The sequence below is a fragment of the Triturus cristatus genome, chromosome 9 (genome assembly GCF_964204655.1).
Source record: "Triturus cristatus chromosome 9, aTriCri1.1, whole genome shotgun sequence".
Lineage (NCBI taxonomy): Eukaryota > Metazoa > Chordata > Amphibia > Caudata > Salamandridae > Triturus > Triturus cristatus.
Window position 1 is genome coordinate 907806921 of NC_140592.1, and position 19656 is coordinate 907826576.

General features: G+C 44.4%; 1 protein-coding gene across 2 annotated transcripts in view; it reads right to left on the minus strand.

The window, feature by feature from the left end:
* The window catches only part of C9H14orf132 (chromosome 9 C14orf132 homolog), a 405577-nt gene that overhangs the window by 195423 nt on the left and 190498 nt on the right, over positions 1-19656 (minus strand). Inside the window, exon 2 of one of the 2 annotated variants that reach the window (XM_085626448.1) lies at positions 1318-1401. The exons of the other annotated variant lie outside the window; for it this stretch is intronic. Within the exon in view, the coding sequence (XP_085482574.1) occupies positions 1318-1401 (84 nt within the window). The remainder of the gene's footprint in view (positions 1-1317; positions 1402-19656) is intronic. 2 annotated transcript variants of the gene reach the window in all.

A 19656-nucleotide genomic window follows, 5' to 3' on the forward strand; every position in this document is an offset into this window, starting at 1 on the left:
AGCGTAGGGGTAAAAATTACTATTCATACTCCAGAGAGTGCATCGGTAGGGAAAGTGTTGGATAGCGTAGGGGTAAAAATTATTATCCCCACTCCAGAGAGTGCAACAGTAGGGACAGTGTTGGATAGCGTAGGGGTAAAAATTACTATTTGCACTCCAGTGAGTGCAACAGTAGGGAAAGTGTTGGATAGCGTAGGGGTAAAAATTACTATTCCAACTCCAGAGAGTGCAATGGTAGGGAAAGTGTTGGATAGCGTAGGGGTAAAAATTATTATCCCCACTCCAGTGAGTGCAACAGTAGGGACAGTGTTGGACAGCGAAGGGGTAAAAATTACTATTCCTACTCCGGTAAGTGCAACAGTAGGGAAAGTTTTGGATAGCGTAGGGGTAAAAATTACTATTCCCACTCCAGAGAGTGCAATAGTAGGGAAAGTGTTGGATAGTGAAGGGGTTAAAATTATGATTCCCTCTCCAGAGAGTGCAACAGTGGGGAAAGTGTTGGATAGCGTAAGGATAAAAATTACTAATCCCACTCCAGAGAGTGCAACAGTAGGGAAAGTGTTGGATAGCGTAAGGGTAAAAATTACAATTCCCACTCCAGAGAGTGTAACTGTAGGGAAAGTGTTGGATAGCAGAGGGTTAAAATTAACATACTTATCAATTAAATAGTTTTTTTAATTAAACAACCAAATATTCATTAATTAATAATAAATTATTTATAAATAATAAAAAATACAAATTAATAATTACTTATTTTTAAATTACTTCTTAATCTATTCCCCTATAAACCCACAACCCGCTCCCAAAAACAATAACACAATTAATATAATTATCAATTAATCAATTATTAAACATTAATTACCAAATAATAATTTATTTACAATAAATTAATTATCAATAGCAATAAATACAAATTAATAATTATGTTTTTATAATTAAATTACTTCCCACACTATTCCCATATAAACTCACAACCCGCTACGGAATAAAAAAACAAAATGTAATGAAATATAATTAATCATTTCTAAAAATTATTATTAAATTTACTATAATTAAATTACTTCCCACCCTATTCCCCTATAAACCCACAACCTGCTATGGAAATAAAATACTAAATGTACTTAATTTTTTTTTTTATAACTTCTAAAAATGTTATACATATATTTTAAAAAATACAATACTGAACCAAAAATATAGAACATACATTTAAAATACATACTAAAATACATAACTAATATAAAAAGCGATATTATTAACAACAATATTTTTACAAATGATATTACTGACTTCGATATTAACAAAAACGATATTTCTTACCTTCATGTCGATATTCTGGTCACCGATTTTCTTGACATCGATATTCAGTCCCTTTGATATTTCCAACTCGAAATTTTTGTACTCCTGAAATAAAAACTCAATATTATGTCTGTGCACCGGGGGAGAGTTGACTCCTGTCTTCACACAAAGCACTGATTTACCCCTAAGAGTTAGCCTGCCAGAACGGACTGGGTTGAAACGGATCTTTGCGCACTTCAGAGAGTTCTTTTGAAGTCACCTTTTACATCAAAGGCACTTTTGGGAATAATTAATAGGTCTCTGACCCTCTACAATCAGACTCTTTTGTATTGTTCACTGAACCTCTGTCAGAAGGACTGCTGTACTGCTTAATGACTCAATTGGACTGCATTTCTGGAAGGACTGGTTTCCCACTTATTGACCTGCTGCCTGCTGCTACCTGACTCTGCTGGAAGGAGAGCTAGGCTCTGCCTTCCCTCCAAGAGATCTTCAAGGGCTTGATGGCTTGACTTCTGTTTCTTAAATTCTCAGGGGAACAAAAAACTTCCTACACTTCTGCTGGTGCTGCTGGACTCTTTTGGCCTTTTGTGAGTCCTACCCTTGCATGAGGTGCCCCTTCCAAGCTCTCGGCCTCAGAAGTGGGTTCTGCAGCTGCTTTTCATCATCTATAGCTCCTGGGTCCCTAAAATACATTTCTGGGGCTCTTCATGACCGCAACCTTGCCTGTTCATACTGGGACTGAGCCGCTCGCTCGAAGGGTCAGCATGAGCCATCACAGCATCATTTCCTTGCACAGGAATCATGGCCACCTACGACCGTGATGCCTTGTCTACCATCTGCAATGCTTGGTCAACTCGTCACACCCACAGGATCATCGCTAGCGATGCTCTACTTGCTCCCGGTGACTGTCTCCCCCATGAACGGGGTACATCACTCAGCTTCAGGCGGTAAACCTTCAGCGGGACCAGTTTGGAGATATATCTAACACGCACTGCATCGCGGTTGGCCTGAACTTTGGATTTACCTTGGTTAAGCGTAACATAAAGTAACCTGTTAGTGCTATTGATTTTTAAGCAAAGTTTTTTGGTATATTCTTTGAAAATTCAGTGTTTGCCTTTTTGGTCTTGTTTTATTCATACAAATATAATCTATATTTTTAAACCTGAGTGAAGTCTTTTTGTGGTGCATTCTGTGTGTGTGTGTTGCACAAATACTTTACACATTGGCTTTGGAGATAAGCCTGACTGCTCTGTACCACGCTACCAGAGGATGAGCAAGTGTGTATCTAGCTTACCCTGACTAGAGTGGTGGTTCCTGCCTGGCCTGGGTGCATTTGTCAGCCAACCAGGAATCCTTTCTCTAACACTGGTGATCAGCGGTTAGAATAGGACTTTTGTTTCAAACAAACATCAGACCCTCATTGTGTACCTCAGCCACAGGTAAACATGTCCATGCCTATGTTCATAACTACTATCCAAAGCTGTTGATCTTGCACTGACTCTTCTCTAAGTGATGTTCGAAATGGACTGAAGAATGGTTGGAGGTTGCACCATGTGAGAAGTAGAGACATTCCTGACAGGAGCAATGTAACTGCTATTTGATGAGAATCACATAGTTGCTAAGAAAGATCATCTTTCTGTTGTTTTTCAGAACGCACAACATTGCAAGAGGTAGATAGTCTGATTGATAAAAAGCTAAAGTGGTCACCAGAAAGAAAGAGATCATGTAGATAAAAACATTTTTATTTATTGGCTTTCTTTTTGTGCAGCATGACAAAAGGAGAATGTTAGTTGGCTGGAAATACTGTACATAAATGACATTAATACTGGAGCAGCCATAAACTTGGCCACGTACCTCTCCACTATAACTCCCCTTACTGCAGCGGCACTAAGTTGACTGCTGTTCGTTAAGGGGACCATCCTTCTTTCAGGGGAGAGGCACAATGCGTGTTATTTTTCGATGCACAAGATGATTTATATTTCAGTTTATCTTGGTTAATCGAAAACAGAATAATTAGATGGAAATTTAAAAAATGCAACCAGCATCTGGGTTTGAACTCAATTATAGCCTATGAAGCGTCATGTTTAATGCATTATATTTCAGTTTTCCATTTTCATTTCCACTGCTACATATGAATAAAACACCAGGGGAGCCAAATGTGCGTTCATTGTTCAGACTAGAACACAGATTTCTTGGCAATCTCTAATTTTAGCATTGGCTTTAAAGAAGACTAATTGGTTATTTTTTTTTCTACTCCTGAAAAAAAAAAGGCAGTGCATGCGCCTCCTGGACCAAGTATATGTACTACTTTTAAAATTGCAGGGACCCATTCATAAAGGTAAGTTTAAATATTTAGAATTATTCACATGTAGACCTAAGGGCCAGATTATGGGTCCGGCGGTCCCTGGACCACCATACTCATAGTGGCTGTTAGAAATGGCGATTTCTGGTTGGCTAGGGCTTGCGCCAAAGCCAGGCAGAAACCACCACTCTAGTCAGGGCTGGGGAGTTACACGTCAAAGATAACCCCTGCTCACCCCCTTGGTAGCTTGGCACGAGCAGTCAGGCTTATCCCGGAGGCAATGTGTAAAGCGTTTGCGCGTGCACCCAGCAACAACACCCAAGGCCCACCACAAAAGAAACTCCACACAAGGTATTATATAAAAATAGCCTTTGTATTATACCAAACACATTAGATAATAAATATACACTTTACAATGTGCCAACAGGCACGGGCAGAATTTACAGGGGATATGTACAAAACAGGGCCACCTGGACCACTGTCAGGAATCAGCACTTTTAGAACTAGCACTTTGTAGGAATAACACTTTGTAGGAATAATACTTTAGAACATAGCACATACAATCACTGTAGCACCAATCAGAAAATGTAGCGCACAACCAGTAACCACTGGTAACAGGTAAGTACCACCTACGCAACCCTAACCACCTTAGCAAAATATTACGCAGGGAACCATGTACACATCAGCCTAACCTATACTAGGAAAAACCCTCTCCTACGCATAGGCACAGCTAGAAAGAAACATAGCATAAAGGCATTGCGCAGGCGCAAAAGTACATATGTAAAAATCACCAGGTACCCTAGGGGAGGGCACAACACAGTAAAACTGTCCCCAGGCCAACCTGGCCTTTCAGGGGCTCAAACGCCCTTTGTCCCGCAGAGTCAGGGCAAGACTGCGCAGGCTGCGCAAGCCAAAGCGTAAGCACAGGGCCCCACCTAAACGTTGCAGCTGCCCCCTAAGTGCTGGGCAGCTGGGAAAGGGCTTGGGCACCACGGTGCCTAAGGAGCCTTCTCTGGCCTCTGGGATGCCCCACGATAATGGGGGAGCCTCGTGGGCTCTACACAAATGATGGGGCCAACGTTGGAGCCTCTCTGGGCTCTGCTAAATACTGCCCCCGTCGTTGGAGTCCCTCTGGACTCAGCAAAGTGAAAGGCTGCCCCTTCGTTGAAGTCCCTCTCAGGGACTCGAGAAATAATGCCCCCAGACGTTGGGAGCCTTTTAGGCTCTACAAAACAATATGCCCCGTTGGAGCCTCGCTGGGCTCTGAGAAACCAATGCCCCCTTGGGAGTCCCTCTGGACTCTACAAAATACACAATGCGGGACCGCTTAGTAAGGGAGAAGGGAAGCCCTTACTCACCAGCAGCACTCGTCGTTGGAGTCCCCCCTCCTCTGGGGACTCGAGGTCGTGGAAATGGATCCCTGAACCTCGCAGGCTCTGAAAACAACTGTGGGGGCCCTGGAGCCTCTCCGGGCGAGTGCACCGGGGCGCAGGGTAGGCTCCTGCCTGCTCCGGTGCTTAAACCAGCTGCGAGTCTTCAGTGGGAGGCGGGGTAGGCTCCCGCCCTCCTACTTCCGGTTCTGGTTGTCCCGGAGGCCCGCCCCCGGCCTGCCTGACTTCCTGGTCGGGCGCCGGAGGGGCGATTTGCGGGCAAATGCCGGGTGGGCACCGGCTCTTCTAAAATACAATAAATCGAGGTGGGCACTCGATTTGGGCGGCAATGTCCCTGGCAGGGTGGGCACCTGCCAGGGGACTTCAGAATTGGCCAAGAACGGGGCAAATGCCGGGTGGGCACCGGCGTTCAGAAATAAAGCGCTCCTAGCGCTAAGGGTAAAGGTGGAAGCGCTCTCAGCGCTAAAGGCAAGTCCAGTGCTTCCAGGCGCTGGAGGCTTCAGCAAAGCACCCAGTAAAGCGCTCCTCGACGCTGGGGTCCCAAATAAAGCGCTCCTAGCGCTATAAGTCAAATAAAAGCGCTTCCAGGCGCTTAGGGGAGAATATAAAAGGTCCAGCAAAGTTCTCCTCTGTATGCAGCAAGGCGGGGGGGGGCAAGGCTGGACCCAGAGCCAGCTCACTGGGCCTCCAGGCAGGGAGGTAGTCCAAGTGGCAGTCCTCTGGTCCAGCAACAGCAGCAGCCCCCCAGGCAGGATCCTGGAAGAGAGAACATTTTACTTGGGGTCACAGCCCCTTCTTGTACACAGGATTCCTTTGTCTCAAGGTGCAGGGAAGGGGCGAACCAGTTACAACTGGTTCCTGAGCACTTTGTTTTGCTCAGCCCCTCTCCCTATTCAGAGAACAGGCCAGGGACATCAGTCGCACCACAGGGGGCGGAGCCAGCATTGTGTGGGGAAAGCCCAGCCCTATTCAGGTCCTAGGTGTAGTCCTCCCACCCATCTGGCTGCTGATCTTCCCATTCACCACTGGGTGACTCCTCCTGACTCTGGGGATTCCCTAGCCCATCACATGACCTCAGCCAGCCAATCACGCGACAGGCAGTCACTGCACATTTATGCTAGCGTCTAGAAGTGGCACTTCCCCACTAGCTACATGGACACCGCACATATCATCGCGCAGCATTTCATCACACGAGTCCGCACATACCAAACTCGTACCTGCACTCCCCACGCATCGGGAAATACCAGGGACACATACATTCCCCCATGCATTCCTATGGGAGGGCAGGCCTATCTCACCACATGCACTCAGAGTGCGCACGCACTTTACTCTGGGACACAGGGGAAGTGTGCAGAAACCAAAAATCACTACCACCAGGTCACCAATAAAAGCAAAAAGTTTAGGGGTGAACTTGCCAGAAGGGCCAAGTCCAACAGTGGCGCAGCGTAGCGGATTCAGCCACCGCTGCACCCATGGTCTGACCACCTGATTACAACTTGGGCAGTCAGACCACACTAGGACAACCAGCTCTGCCATGGAACTCCAGTTCCCTGGCATAGGAGCGTTGGTCAGAGGCCCCAATATGCTTGGTGGGACCGCCACAGTCTCACCAAGCATATTATAATTTACGAGCTTCCTCTCTGCCAAACTTTTTATGGCAGTTCCCCCACCATGAAAAGCTGGGCGGAGAGGAAACAAAGGGGACCCCCTGTGCCTCAGACATATGGGGAAGCACATAAAACATGTGCCCCCCTGTGTGCATGCACATGGGTTTCTGCAAGGCATGGATTACGAGTCCATGCCGTGCAGGAACCTTGTTACGCGTTCCCATTGCAGTGCCTTTTAAAAGGCACTGCCGCCTTTTAAATGGCACTGCAATGGGAACTGCCATGCCGCCCGTCCGCCAGACTATGAATAAGGGCCCGTTTCTGATGCGGTTAGGAAATCTTCCCGATCAAATCAGTTTAGAAATGGTTTCCGACCGACTATGATGCATCCAGATGCTTCGAGGTACGATTTGGTTGGACTCCCTTTGACTTCTATGGGAGCCTATGTTCTGTACCGCATCATAATCTGGCCCTCAGTCGGGAAGACACGTTCCCGATCCGATTTGGAAGGAGCAAACGCCGTTAGGAGGCCTTCCTAATTGGGCCCTAGGTGAGAATACTTTCCTAACCGCATTAGAATCGGGCCCTAAATTGTAATCTGGGGGGTGGGCAGTGCGATCTTTGACAGAGTGGTGGCACAGCGGTTTGCACTGCAGTGCCAACGCTCCGCCAAATTCTTGTTTGGTGGAGCAGTGGCATGGCAGTGCAAACTGCTGTGCCACCACTGCTCCAAAGCTCACCTGCCGCCTGCCAGATTATGACTTTTTTGTAGTTTGGTAGGCGGACGGGTGGTGGTTCCCATTGCAGTGCCCTTTAAAAGGCACCGGTGCCTTTTAAAACGGCACAGCAATGGGAATACCTCATAAGGTTCCTGTATGGCATGGACTCATAAGTCCGTGCCGTGCAGGAACCTATGTGCATTCACACGGGGGAGCACATGCTAGGCCCCCCGTGTGCATCCGTATATGTTTGAGGAACAGGGGGCAAGTTCATTTAAATTTGCAAATAAAAATATTTGAAAATTTAAATGAACACACACACATATATCAGTGTGAATGTTTAAATTAACTAATTGTGTGAAGTCTTTTTGTAGTGCATTCTGTGTATATGAGTTGCACAAATACTTTACACATTGCCTTTGTTGATAAGCCTGACTGCTCTGTGCCAAGCTACCAGAGGGTGAGCACAGGTTATATTTTTAGTGTGCATGCAGCTTACCCTGACTAGAGTGGTGGTTCCTGTCTGACCTGGGTGCATATGTAAGCAAACCAGGAATCCCATTTCTAACACTGGTGATCAGAGGTGAGGAGAAGACTTGTGTTGTGCAATATCACTCATTGTACACTACAACTCTATACTAAGACCAGTTTTAGCCCTTTTCAATTCTCCCTGTTCTGACATCTTTTGATTTTTCCGAAGTCCTTTTGCCCAAGTCCCATTTTTTTCTGCAACATCTGTGGTCCTACCTGGTAAGATGGAATTCGAGCTGGCCAACCTGGAAGCATACTCAGTGGCTCAGATCAAGGAGTTCTGCCAGGAGAAAGTGGTGTTCGTCAAGAGAAGTTCCTAGAAGGTAGAGCTTCAGAAAGCCTTGAGAGCATGGTCAGAGGCCCACCCAGAATGAGAAGTGGATGAGGAGGGATCTGTGTCTGAGGAGGGATCAGACCGAGACCTGACAGAGGATCATCACTGGTGATGCTCTACTTGCTCCCATTCGACCATCTCCCCGGAAACAGTGTACTTTGCTCAGCTTGAGAAGGAACGCCTTCAGTTGGAGTTGTATACAACCTGCGCTATATCGCGGTTGGCCTAAATTTTGGATTTACCCCAATCTAGCACAACCTATGTTTATATACACATACATAATGTAAAACTATGTTAAACAATATTAGTTTTAAGTTATATTTTAATTTTATAATTGTTTTTAAATGTACCAATATAATAATTATAAATATAAAAAGTACATATATAAAAATACGTTTTACAGAATTACTTAAATGCATATATATATCTATAAATAAAATATCAATTCAAATACACAAATGCATAATAATAATATATTGTTAAACAATATTAATAAAAACTGTAAACAATATAAATAGTAGATATACTATTCCCACTCCAATTTATACAACAGTAGAGCAAGCGTTAAACTCGAGAGGGGAAAGTTACTATTCCCACTCCAGTCTGTGCAACAGTAGGGAAAGTGGTGGACTGAGGGGTAAAATGTATTATTCCCTCTCTAGTCTGTGCAACAGTATGGAAAGCGTTGGACTCAGGAGGGGTATCATTTACTATTCACACTCCAGTATGTGCAACAGTAGGGAAAGCGGTGGACTCAGGAGGGGTAGGATTTACTATTCTCACTCCCGTTGGTGGCACAGTAGAGAGAGAGAGTAGTTCACTTCAAACAAATAAAATATTTGAACAACTCTATTAAGTAACAAAAGAATATAAATATTTAAATTGTACAATTATGGTGCTGATTCCGATCCGTTAAAAATATTCCCCGTACTAATCGTATCCGGATTTTTTTACTTACGAATCGTACAAGTCCCGTACAAATTGGCAAGTACGATTTGTATGTTAAAAAATCCATACGAATCGCATTGGGAAAATTCCCCGACACGTCCTCGGGTCGGAAAAAGTGTCCGACACGTCCCCGGACAGTTTTACGTACGAATCGGGAAACTGAAGTCCGAGCGCGCAAGTACGTTCCGTCCCGTCCGTCCGAATGCACAACCGTATGGAAAAAACACCGTATGGAGCGAACTCCCATGGCAAGCATGGAGACGTCCAAACATGTAACCGCATACGTGCCGAACACCCCCCAGCCCACCCCCCCAAGTACGCGCCATACCCCCAGCCCCCCCAAGTATGCGCTGTATCCCCAGCCCCCCATGTATGCGCCGTACCCCCACCCCACCCCCGTAGGCATGGAGCATACCCCCACCCCCGTAGGTACGGTGCGTACCACCACCCCCATATGTACGGTGCGTACCACCACCCCCCGTATGTACGGTGCGTACCACCACCCCCGTATGTACGGTGCGTACCACCACCCCCCGTATGTACGGTGCATACCCCCGAATGTACGGTGCATACCACCACCCCCCGTATGTACGGTGCGTACCACCACCCCCGTATGTACGGTGCGTACCACCACCCCCCGTATGTACGGTGCGTACCACCACCCCTGTATGTACGGTGCGTACCACCACCCCCCATGTACGGTGCGTACCCCCCGTATGTACGGTGCCTACCACCACCCCCTGTATGTACGGTGCGTACCCCCCGTATGTACGGTGCGTACCCCCAGCGCTAGGCGCTGGGGGTACGCACCGTACATATGGGGGGTACGCACCGTACATACGGGGGGGTGGTGGTACACACCGTACATACGGGGGGTGGTGGTACGCACCGTACATACAGGGGGTGGTGGTACGCACCATACCTACGGGGGTGGGGGTACGCACTGTACATACGGGGGGTGGTTGTATGCACCGTACTTACGGGGGGTACGCACCGTACATGGGGGGGTGTGGGTATGCTCCGTACCTACGGGGGTGGGGGTACGCACCGTACATGGGGGGGTGTGGGTACGCTCTGTACCTACGGGGGTGGGGGTACGCTCCGTGCCTATGGGGGTGGGGGTGCGCTCTGTACCTACGGGGTGAGGGTATGCTCAGTGCCTACGGGGGTGCGGGTACGCTCCGTGCCTATGGGGGTGGGGGTACGCTCCGTGCCTACGGGGGTGGGGGTACGCTCCGTACCTACAGGGGTGGGGTGGGGGTACGGTGCGTACATGGGGGGGCTGTGGGTACGGTGCGGACTTGTAGGGATGGGGTACGGTGGTACCGGGCCCCCTCTTCGTCGTGCATCGCGGCGTACTTAGCTTTTCCGGCACTTTTTGGGTCATGTAAAAATGTTGCCGTGCGAAGTGCTGTGGGTACGAATCGTCCTTGCTGATCCGTAAAACGCTGCCTGACTCCATGCGAATGTCGCGTACGCGGTGTCCCGGATCCGATTTGTATGTATTTTTTTGCCGTTCAGTGTTTTTTACGATTCGTACGGAAATGGTGTTTCTGTACGAATCGTACTTGCGGGTTTGTTAGGTGTTTTTCCCGGGTACGAGTCGGACGGAGAAAACGCTCCGTCCGACAGTTCGTATCCGGGTTTTACAGGATCGGAATCAGCACCTATATGTCTAATTTTTTAAAAACAATTAAATGACAGAATTGTTACATTTCGTAATACATATTTTCAATTGAAATAAACAATATTAATTTCATTAAAATACCCCACTTTATTCTCACAATCATAACAGCCAACAAATAAAATGTAATTGAAATTAAAAAGCATAACTTCATTAACACATTACGTACACAATTTTTAATAAATGGGTCCATAGTTTTAAATGTATTTTTACTTAAATAACTTCCTACCCTATATCCCTATAAACTAAACTTTACACCCCTAAACTATAATTTAACAACTATGAAAAATTCCAATTTACGTAATTATCAATAAAATCATTAATTAATATTAAAAATAATAATTAATTATAATTATTTCCTAATTAACTTTTCACACTGTACCCCTAAAAACCAAACAACCTACACCTGAAATATATCTTGCAAATTATAATCATTACACAATTTACATAATTAATGACAATTAAACAATTAATAATGATTAACTGATAGATAATTAATTATTTGTATTAACTTCTCACCCTTTACCCCTACAAACACAACAACCAGCACAGGAAATATAAGTGAAAAATATCTTAGTTACACAATTTGCATATTGAATTATCAATTAAATAATTATCATTCATTAAGACTAATTATTAATTAGTTAAAATTAATTTGCTTCCCACATTGTACCCCTACACACACAACAACAAGCACAGGAAATATAAGTTAAAAATATCTTGGTTACACAATTCACAAAATAAATTATAAATTAAAAATTAATAGTAATAAATTAATTTTAATTAATTTACTTCCCACCTGTCCCCTTCCAAACCCCACAACCCACACCTAAAACTTAATTAAAAAAATAAATGAATTGCACAACTTACATAATTATCAATGAAAATAATAGCATTAATTAAAAATAATTTTTAAATAATTATAATTAATTTACTTCCCACTTTGCACCCCTACAAACCTCACAAGCCCCTACGACACTAAAAATACAATAACAATTTAATAAAATGCCAAAACAACAACAAATTTACAAAGTAGATTAAAAACATTATCGATAATTATGCAAACAATTTATAACATATACAATTAAAACCTGTATTAAAATATATAAAAATAATTAAAAAACAATATTCTTAAAAATTATATTTATGTAAATTATATTCACAACAGAGATACTTTTATCATCGATATTAACAACATAGATATTTTTGTAAACTATATTAATGTCATGGATATTTTTAACATCGATAATACTTACCTTAGAAAATCGATATTCTTGTCAATTATATTCCTGCATCCTGATATTTCTGTGCATCTCAATATTTGTTACTTGATATTTTGCCCTAATACCTTCTGTTTTGGGCACTAGCCCCAGACACACATATGAGACAGAATTTTTATCAGCACAAGTGGGCTAACGCTGGGTGGTAGGAATTTAGTGGATTCGTGCGGATTCCCAATGTTTCCATCACAAAAATGTAAGGAAAAAGTGTGATTTCAGCCACATTTTGAGGATTGTAGCACATTGCTGGTAATAAAACCTTGTGGAATCCACCCAAGACACACAATCCTGAAATCCCTTGGCTATCCAGTTATAAAAAAATTCTGCAGTTGGTAGGTTTCCACGGGTGGCTGCCGAGCACGTCCTCAAATCCTGCAGCTACCGATTTTGCTCTCCTCTTAGCATTTTAAGGCCTTTTGTGTCATGGTCTCTTGGCCCACCCACACAAGTGGGGTATTGTTCTTGTCAGGAGACATGTGGAAGACCGGCGTGCCAGGAAATCTGGATCTCCCTGCAGGTTCCAGAACTTTCAGTCATAAAAAGACAAGGAAAATTTGTCTTTTTACCACAGTTTGATGTTACAAGGGCTTCTAGGTAAACTTACCTAGAGAGAGCCACTTAAGTCATGCACCCCTAGACTCCTCTGGTTGTCTAGTCTTTAAAAATGGGCAGGTTTGCCTGGGTGACGGCCAGCTGAGCTAGGGCCCACTGCCACCACCTTTGCAAAAAAAGGTGCCAGTTTTGAGTGGAAAAATGTGATGTGTCCATGCTGCAGTTTGGTCTGGTTCCTGTTGCGGAAACTAGGCCTATCCACAAAACAAAGTGTCACTTTTATGGGGGCCTTAAGGAATGCTGGTTGGAAGGAAGTCTGTATCTCCATACAGGTTCCAGAACTTTCCATCACAGAAATGTGAGGAAAATGTGTTTTTTTGACAAAGTGTGAGGTTTACAAAGGATTCATGGTAAGAATGAAAGCCACGGAAGTCACCCCACCCTGAATTCCCCCATCTGTCTCGTTATCAAAAATGTGCAGCATTGCCAGGTTTCCCTAGGCGCCAGCTGAGCTAGGGCCCAAAATCCACAACTACACACTTTGCAAAAAAAGGATCCGTTCTCAGTGGAAAATTCTGATATATCCATGTTGCGTTTTGGGGCCATTTCTCTCACGAGCACGAGGCTTACCCACAAAAGTGAGGTACCATTTTTATCAGGAGACTTGGGCGAATATTGGGTGGCAGCATGTTTGTGGCTCCCAGCAGAATACAGAACCTTCTATCGCAGAAAAGTAAGGAAGGACAATCCATTTCTTTAGTCAAAGTTTGATGGTTTACAAAAGATTCTAGGTGCAAAAACCTGGTGAGAGTCATGTAAGTGACCTCATACTGAATTGCCTCTGGTGTCTAGTTTTCAAAGATGTGCAAGATTGCTAAATTACCTTATCTGCTGGCTGAGGCTAGGACCAAAAATCCACAGCTAAATACATTGCAAAAAAAGGGAATTTTTCCAGTGGGAAAATGTGATGTGTCCGTATTGCGTTTTGGCCCATCGCAGGTACTAGGCCTCCTCACACAGGTACCATTTGTATCAAGAGACTTTGGGGAATTCTAGCTGGAAGGACATTTACCATCACAGAAACTTGAGGAACATGTTTTTTTAGGTCAAGGTTTGAGGTTTGAAAGGAATTTGTAAAGGGGTCTGAACTTTGCTCTTATCTAGGAATAGAGGCCTAAAGGAAGAAATGTGGATTCAGTACAAAAGTGAGACATTAAAAAAATGAGGTCTGCATGCGCTGCTGCCCTTAAATAGATGGTAGCACTGGCCCCGTACCTGTTTGTATAAAAACCAACAACCAGAATTCTGAACAATTGAAATGAGACATCTATCAGCTAAAGTACAAAGCTTACCACTTCATTGGACTAGTAAGACATCACAACAAAATAGAACAAAACTTTTGTTAAAAGCAAAAGGTGTTTCTGATGTCATAAAAGCTACATTTATGCTACTGGTTATGACAATTATTGATCATCAAACCACAAGAACCGTGGAAATTTCCCACGGTGGGAAGCTAGAGGCTATAGGGCCTCAATGGTGAGCTGGCCTCCAATCAAATCCTAATTTTCGCAAAATGAATTTACATTATTTTACAATTCTACTACGTTTTGTTATTGCATAATTATCAGCCTATTCCTAGACACACAAATGTTTGATGGGACGTCCTTACACACCATAGAATATCCCCACACTCTCCAAATACTTTGATTTGATGGAGAGCGGGCCTGCCCCCTGAGATCAGGGAGACAATTGTTAATAGCCTAGGATCCCTGAAAACAGATTAAAATTAAAAACCAATGTGATATCTCAGCCTGCTATTTAGCATATAGGGAACCACTTGGTGTTAAGAATTAGGTGTGGTGTATAGGGAAGTTAGTACCCTGGCCCCACTAAAATGTCAACATGTTACTGCTTAGCACCTCAGCCGAGTCCATGACATTCATCAGGATGGACATCGGATCCTCTGTAAGCATATACCCCTCGTATATACTGATGTACTGGGGGTCTAACACTTGTAGCCACCCAATATTCCTAGGTCCCTTAGGTACCCTAATAAAGGGTCATCTGGGCCAATGAAGAAAGCGCTTAGTAGTCACAATTACACCAAGGAGCGTTCCTCACCTACTCGTACTGGCTCCTTCGTCACTAGGAAGGCCCTTTCTCCATGGGGCCCAGATGACCCTCTGTTAGGGTCAATTTGCGCCGTTCTAGGTAGTCCAGTGTGTTCATGGTAAAATGGTGCCAAAAACAGTGTGTAATTGCACAAAGTGTTGTAATGGCATAATTTCAGAAATTTCACATAACAAGCTAAATGTGAACGTCTGCAAATTACGCGATTTATTCTAGCATGACTTAAATTTCGCCGTGGCCAAGTTTAATATTTTCCTTACAAGGGACTCCCTATTGATTCAAAGTTTCAAGGGAAAACAAAACATATCTCTCAGGGTATGGGAGTAAAGCTCGTTTTTAATTTGGAAGTGAAATAAAGGTACTGTTGTCAACCAGGTTCATCTGAAAAAGGGACAATTAAAAAGACTGGTGTGACTTTGTCCCAAAAACCTACAGTATCAGTAGTATGGATTCAAGATTAAATATTTTTCTTGGAAAGAGTCTCTGAGTTTCCACCAGAGTTATGTATCCCTGGATTCATTGGAAAATAAAGTACTACAATAGATTCAACATATTAAGTGATGTGCTGACATTGTAAGATCAGATATAGTGAATGACTGAAATGTTTCCTTCCTCTCACTATTCCTGAAACATTGAAAAGGTGATCTGATAAGATGCAGGTAGCAAATATTTGTTTAGAAAAAGGTCTGACAAATTCAGAAAGGTGATGTAGCAGTGCAAACTGAACTATGTGTGACACTTTTTCCTAAATGTGTAGTGACATACAAACTCTCAAGCGATCCAATCACAGTGAAACTATTTGTGAGAATAGGAATTCAAGGAACACACATATATTCATAAAGACTATCTTCAAAAAATCTTAAACGTGATCCCTTATTCCATATTATCCAAGCTAGTATTGGCAGAGTTTGGTCATTCAGGTTTATGTGCACTAAGGATTAATCAAACAACCATTTCAGGGCTTGAGGCAGCAAGTCCTTTACAGAAGTAAACTAGGAAGAAAGAAATGTGTTTTCAAAGGGTTAGCTACATGTGTACAGTGCAAACGTTCGGAGAAAATGTCGAGGATCCTGGAAAGAAGATGATTAAGTGAGTCTTAAGCAATCAGTAATCAGTGGATTGATTGTGTCATTTAGGTAAGAAAAAGCCAAAGTTTGTGCTTTGCTTGTAAATTTCTGGAGTAAGGGTCATAAGATGGAACACAGCTTGTATATCATGTAAACAGGGTGACCATGATTGGAGCAATTGTAGAAATAATTATAATGTACTATGTTTTCATTAAACATGGAGTTTGACTGTCAAACATAAAATAGATTTCCCAACCATTCATATTCAAGCATTAAAGGTGCTAAGAGGGATAGCCTTTGAGGGTGGGGGAAGGGCAGGTTAAAAGTATGTCTCAATATAAAATTCACAGGGAATTTCAAATCATGTGACAGTAACAACCTGGACATCCAGGCTAAATTGTTTACAGACAAATGTGTGGTGGGATCTTTTCTGTTAAGTGTTTTTAATAGATAAGGGCTTTGGAAGCATAATTTCCCTACCCTACTCTCCTTGGAGAATATGTACTTGAACTATGGAACAACAATTACTTTAAATACTATGAACGTAATACTGGGTAAATATAACTGTACTGTAACTGTAAAGAATCTCTCCTGAGGCAGAAGCCGGGAGATCACGCTGCACCTTTTAAAATTGTAATGTCACTTGTTTATCTGTGTTTTTAAAATTGCACACCTCCTGAAGCACTTTTGGGGCAGATGCCCGATCTCCACTGAGAAGCACAGCCAATTTTAACGCTGCTGCTAAATCCGAAGGCAAACAAACCCGAGCTGCCGCCATCGCAGGCCACGCCCCCTCGAGGCCACGCCCCCTACCCTCCTCAATAAAATGTGCATTTGCCGGAAGCGCAGCGGACGAGCGCAGCGGGAGCGCCTAAGGCAAGCCCATCTGCGCCCGTCCGCGCCTGGCCCGCGCCCAGTGCCAGTCCCCCTGCCCCTCGCTCTCAAACCATTACCTGGACCAGGAACCAACTTCTCACTTTTAGACTAGGCACTTGCTCTCCCACGGTCTGCTGTTGCACGTTGGACTTGGAAAAATCCTCCTTTAACTGCGCTCAGTGTAACTACTCTATTCCCAGGATGCGGAAACGGGTTCCTCAAGCTCGGTTACCTGCTAAACCGTTGCTTTCGCCCAGTCTAAAGGCAGCTCTAGTAAACTGCCGCTCCCTGCCCGCGCACTCAGCAGACATATGGCTCTTGCTGGATACTCATAAATGGGACGTACTTTTCCTTACAGAAACGTGGCTTAAAGATTCCTCTAAACCAGACATATATTTGGCCATTCCCACTGGCTATCGCCTGCTGGGAGTTAATCGTGCCAACTCCAAATCTGGAGGAGGCCTTGCTGTTATTGCTAAGTCCCACTTTATTATTAACATAAATAAAATTCCCAACCTGGGGCTCATTGAAGCTATGTATCTCACAATAATGGACTCCGCCTCTATAATCTTTGCTGGCATCCTTGTTTATAACCCTCCCTCCGCTTCTTCCGCATCCCTCAGCACCCTGCTACACTCAATTGCAGATTGTTCCCTTAAACACTCGTATTTTACAGTGTTGGGAGATTTCAATCTCCACGTTGACAATCCAGCTTGCACCCAAGCCTCATCTCTGCTCGAAACTTTACAGGGCTTGACCCTGTCTCAGCTTATAGAGGGTCCGACCCATAAAGCAGGTCATACACTTGATCTTATTTTTTCGAACCACCCTGGCATCTCCTCTCTCCCCTCTGTACCCCTCACGTGGACAGACCACTTCCTCCTCCCTTTTGAATTCAACTTCCCCTCCCTGCCCCCCCTACTCCATGAACAGATAAATAGGACGCAAATGGTCCAAAGTTACCAGTGAGGCCATTAAGACCTGTTTGGACTATCATTTTAATCCATTGGAAGACCTGGACAAGGAAACAGCGAGATTTAACTCTGCCCTCTCTTCTGCATTAGATAGTATTTCCCCCCTGGTCCCTTTGACTTCTTTTAGATCTCGCCCATCTGCTCCCTGGTTCTCCTCCACACTGAGAGAGGAAAAGAGCAGATGCAAACAGTTGGAACGAAAATGGCGCAAGTCCTACGAACCTATCAGCAAATCAGCCTATAAAACGGCATTAAATAAATTTCAAAAACTTAAGAGGTCCACAATGAGAGCTTACTTTTCTAAACTTATCCAACAGGCGGAGAATTCCTCAAAAACCCTCTTCACTATCGTTAAGGATTTTGTGAATCCGCCTGCCCTGAAAGCCCAATCCTCTCCCACACAGGGTCTCTGCAACGGACTATCCGATTTTTTCCAGGAAAAAATCATCAAACTATCAGCTTCCTTTGAGCCCGTACCTTCCAGCCCCCAGCTGGGTCCATCAGACACCCAGCTCTGCTCTTTTAATTCCTTTGCTGAGCTGACCTCAGATTTAACCCTGTCACTTTTAAACCAGGTGAAGACTGGATCTCCTTTGGACCCAGTTCCGGCGAAAGTGATGGTCAATCTAGCCCCTGTTTTAATCAACCCTCTCCTCGCTATATGGAACTCTTCTTTGAATCATGGCCATTTCCCTTCAGTTTGGAAACAAGCCAGGCTGCTTCCTATTCTAAAGAAACCAGATGCAGATCCTTCCCAATTTAGCAATTACCGTCCTATCTCCCTTCTACCTAAACCTGCTAAAATTCTGGAGAAAGTGGTCCAGAAACAACTGGCCCTTTATCTAGAAACTAACCAACTGCTGCATGATTCACAGTCCGGTTTTAAAAGAACGGGATACAGTACTGAGACTGCTTTGTTAGAGGTATCGGAGACGATTAGGGAATCGGTGGACAGAGGCGAGGAGGCCATGCTAGTCCTCCTGGACCTGTCCGCCGCATTCGATACTGTGTCTCATGATATCCTGGTGACTAGGTTGCAGCAGTTGGGGATCGGAGGCACAGCCCTGGCCTGGATCAAATCATTTCTCACAGGGAGATCTCAAAGGGTACTTCTCCGTCCTTTTGAGTCAGAAGACAAACCCCTTCTTTGCGGGGTGCCTCAGGGCTCTGCCTTGAGCCCTCTTTTGTTTAACACGTATGTGGGCCCTCTTGCCAGGGTAGTCGAATCGTGGGGAGTCAGGGTGGTCTCTTATGCTGATGATACCCAGCTTATTTTTTCTTTCAGAGACCATTCTGACTCGCATTTTTCCAACTTTCGAAACTGCCTTGACAACATCTGCTCCTGGATGGCTTCCAATCATCTGGCCCTTAATACAGACAAAACCGAGGTGCTTTTCTTTAGTCAGAAACCAGCCCCCCCAGCCAACCTGTGGTGGCCTACGGTGCTGAACCCCCCCCCCCCCAATCCAGTAGAGTCAGCCCATAATCTCGGCTTCCTTTTCGATAACACCTTGTCTTGCAAAGCCCAGGTTAACAAAGTCACCGCAGCTTGCTTTGGCATACTGCGCATGATTAGGAAGATCTTCCCTTACCTTCCCCAGACTTCCCGTAAAACTATTGTCCATGCTCTCATTACGGCACATTTGGACTACGCCAACAGCCTATATGCTGGAGCCCCCCTCTATCTCATTGACCGATTACAAATCGTTCAAAATGCGGCTGCCAGGCTTATTGGAAACATCCCTGCCCGCAACTCAATCAAAGCATATCGGAAAGATTTACACTGGCTCCCTATCGCTCGTAGAGTTCAGTTTAAAATCCTTACCCTTGCCTTTCGAGCCATTCACGGAACTGGTCCATCCTACCTGAGCCAAAGACTCAAACTATCGAAGTCTGATAGAAACCTAAGGTCCAATAATCTACGTCTACTGGTTGTTCCCAGATTCAGGCTAGCCCGGAGCGGTG